Source organism: Corvus brachyrhynchos, unplaced genomic scaffold, assembly GCF_000691975.1.
Source record: "Corvus brachyrhynchos isolate BGI_N302 unplaced genomic scaffold, ASM69197v1 scaffold706, whole genome shotgun sequence".
Lineage (NCBI taxonomy): Eukaryota > Metazoa > Chordata > Aves > Passeriformes > Corvidae > Corvus > Corvus brachyrhynchos.
The window spans coordinates 16,607-18,630 of NW_008238371.1; the positions used below are offsets into that span (position 1 = coordinate 16,607).

The 2,024-nt window shown below is 55.8% G+C and overlaps 1 protein-coding gene across 1 annotated transcript; it reads left to right on the top strand.

Moving 5' to 3' along the window:
- Window positions 1-1,541: 1,541 nt before the first annotated feature.
- On the top strand, window positions 1,542-2,020 carry LOC108447158 (histone H3.v1-like; the record flags this gene model as incomplete). The annotated part of the gene is made up of 1 exon (XM_017736301.1): window positions 1,542-2,020. A coding segment is annotated over exon 1 (399 nt), but the record flags the coding sequence as incomplete, so codon positions are not given.
- Between the last annotated feature and the right edge of the window lie 4 nt (window positions 2,021-2,024).

Here is a 2,024-nt window from a genome sequence, read left to right on the forward strand (position 1 = left end):
CCGCGCCCCGGCGTGCGCCGTGGCTTCACCCGCAAAACTCACCTGGAGCGCCACGAGCGCACCCACGGCACCGGCACCGGGATGGGGACAGGGACAGGCACGGCCAGCACTGGCACGGGGATGGGCACAGCCACCGTTGCCACTCGCACCAGCGTCACTGGGTCCCAGCTGAGCTGGCCAGAGCCCCCCACCCTCTGCCCCTGAACGCCAGGAGGTACCGGGGCCCCAGCAGATGCCAGTGGTGAATCCTTGGCACTGCGATGTACCCGGAGATGCCAGGATGTGCTGGGAGGTGCCTTTTTACTTGTGGAAATAATAGCTCATACAGATGAAATTCACATGTGATGACACACTTGGTACTATCTGTCTTCTGCCACAAGAAGAGATCAAACGGCCAGTGCTATTTATTAAAGCTGAGGTGAGTTTTGGTAAAGTGGTGCATGTCTCAAAATTACACAGCAAAACACTGTAATTAGAAAAAAAAAATATATAGAAGAGGTAAGGTAATTCAGAAGTGCTGAACAAGAAGGGATGTAACCACTCTCTGAGGCAGCAAGGTATCAGCCCTGCCCTTCCAGCGCTGTAACTCCGGGCTCGCCCAGACCGGAGCTGCCAGGGCCCCCTCGTGGTCACGACATACACGATAATCGCAGATGCTCGGCTGCCTCACGGCACCTGCACGTTTTGAAAACAAACTAAGCCAATGAAAGCTACTGTGACAGTGTGCCGGCAGACCTTAACTGGGGCACAAGAATCTTTCCTACAGGCAGTGAGTGCCCTGGGGTTCTCCCAGACTTACTAAAGGCCGAGACACTTCCAGCACTTTAAATAAATTACAATTGTCCAAATTACCATACTCAGAGCTTGAGACTCTGTTTCTGTGACACTGGACAAGTGAGTGCATAGGAAGCAAAGAACAGGACATGTGTTTAGTTACAACCCCACTCCCTAGCCTTCTGTGGCTCAGGAATTGATACCATAATGGTGTCTTTTTATTTAGCAGATCAATTTTTTTCTTGAGTTTGGCCAGTCTTTTTCTAAGGCCCATGAAAGACTTTAGCATTCCTAACTCCTGGGTAAAAAGAGGCAAGAGGTGTTCTCATTAGAGGTAGTATTTCTCAGTTCTGCATGGAAATAGATGCCTGTAAAATTATGCTTCCTCCGTTATACTGAAAGACTCAAGAACCACTACCACCTGCAAATCAGAAACAAGGATCTAAAAGATTTTCATCATTCAGAACAGTTGCAAGCAACTTGCTTATCCCAAAGAATAATTCTGCTTCTCTTTGGGGGTCTGGGGGCTCTCCATGGGCTCTGGACCTGCTCCTGTGTCCCAGGTTCCTCTCAGATGTCCCCCATGCTTGTCCCCTGACCACCCAATGGCCTTAGGGTCCTACACGTGTCCTCACACCCCCAAGACCCCCCCAGATGTGTCCCACACATGTCCCTGCACTCCAGTTTACCCCCAGATGGGTTCCACACGTGTCCCCACACCCCAGACCATCCCATAGCCACCGTGTCCCCCAGAGACGTTCCCCAATGCCACTCCGAACCCCTTTCCCTGCTCAGGACTCCTTTCGGGGATGCGAGGGGCGTGGGGAGGAGGACGTGACACCCCTAGATGTGCCCCACATTTTGTGCTCCACACCCCCTCACATATGTCCCCTGTTCCCCCCAGATGTGCCCCATGGGTGTCCCTGTGCCCCACTCACACACCACACGTGTCCCCATACCCCAGGGTACCCCACGGGCCGCCCCGGGCGGTTCCCCAGTGCCACCCCCAGCCCCTTTGTGCCCCCAGGACCTCCCCGCGGGGATGGAGGGGCGCAGGGAGGAGGCGCCGGAGCCGGAGGTGTCGGAGGCGTCCGAGGAGGACGAGGAGGAGGAGGAGGAGGAGGAGGAGGAGGAAGAGGATGACGGCTCCGGGGTGCGGGTGACGCCGGCGCTGCTCAAGGCCACCACGGGCGAGTTCTCGCTGGAGTCCATCCTGCTGCTGCGGCTGGGCGGGCGGCGGGGAGCCCCCC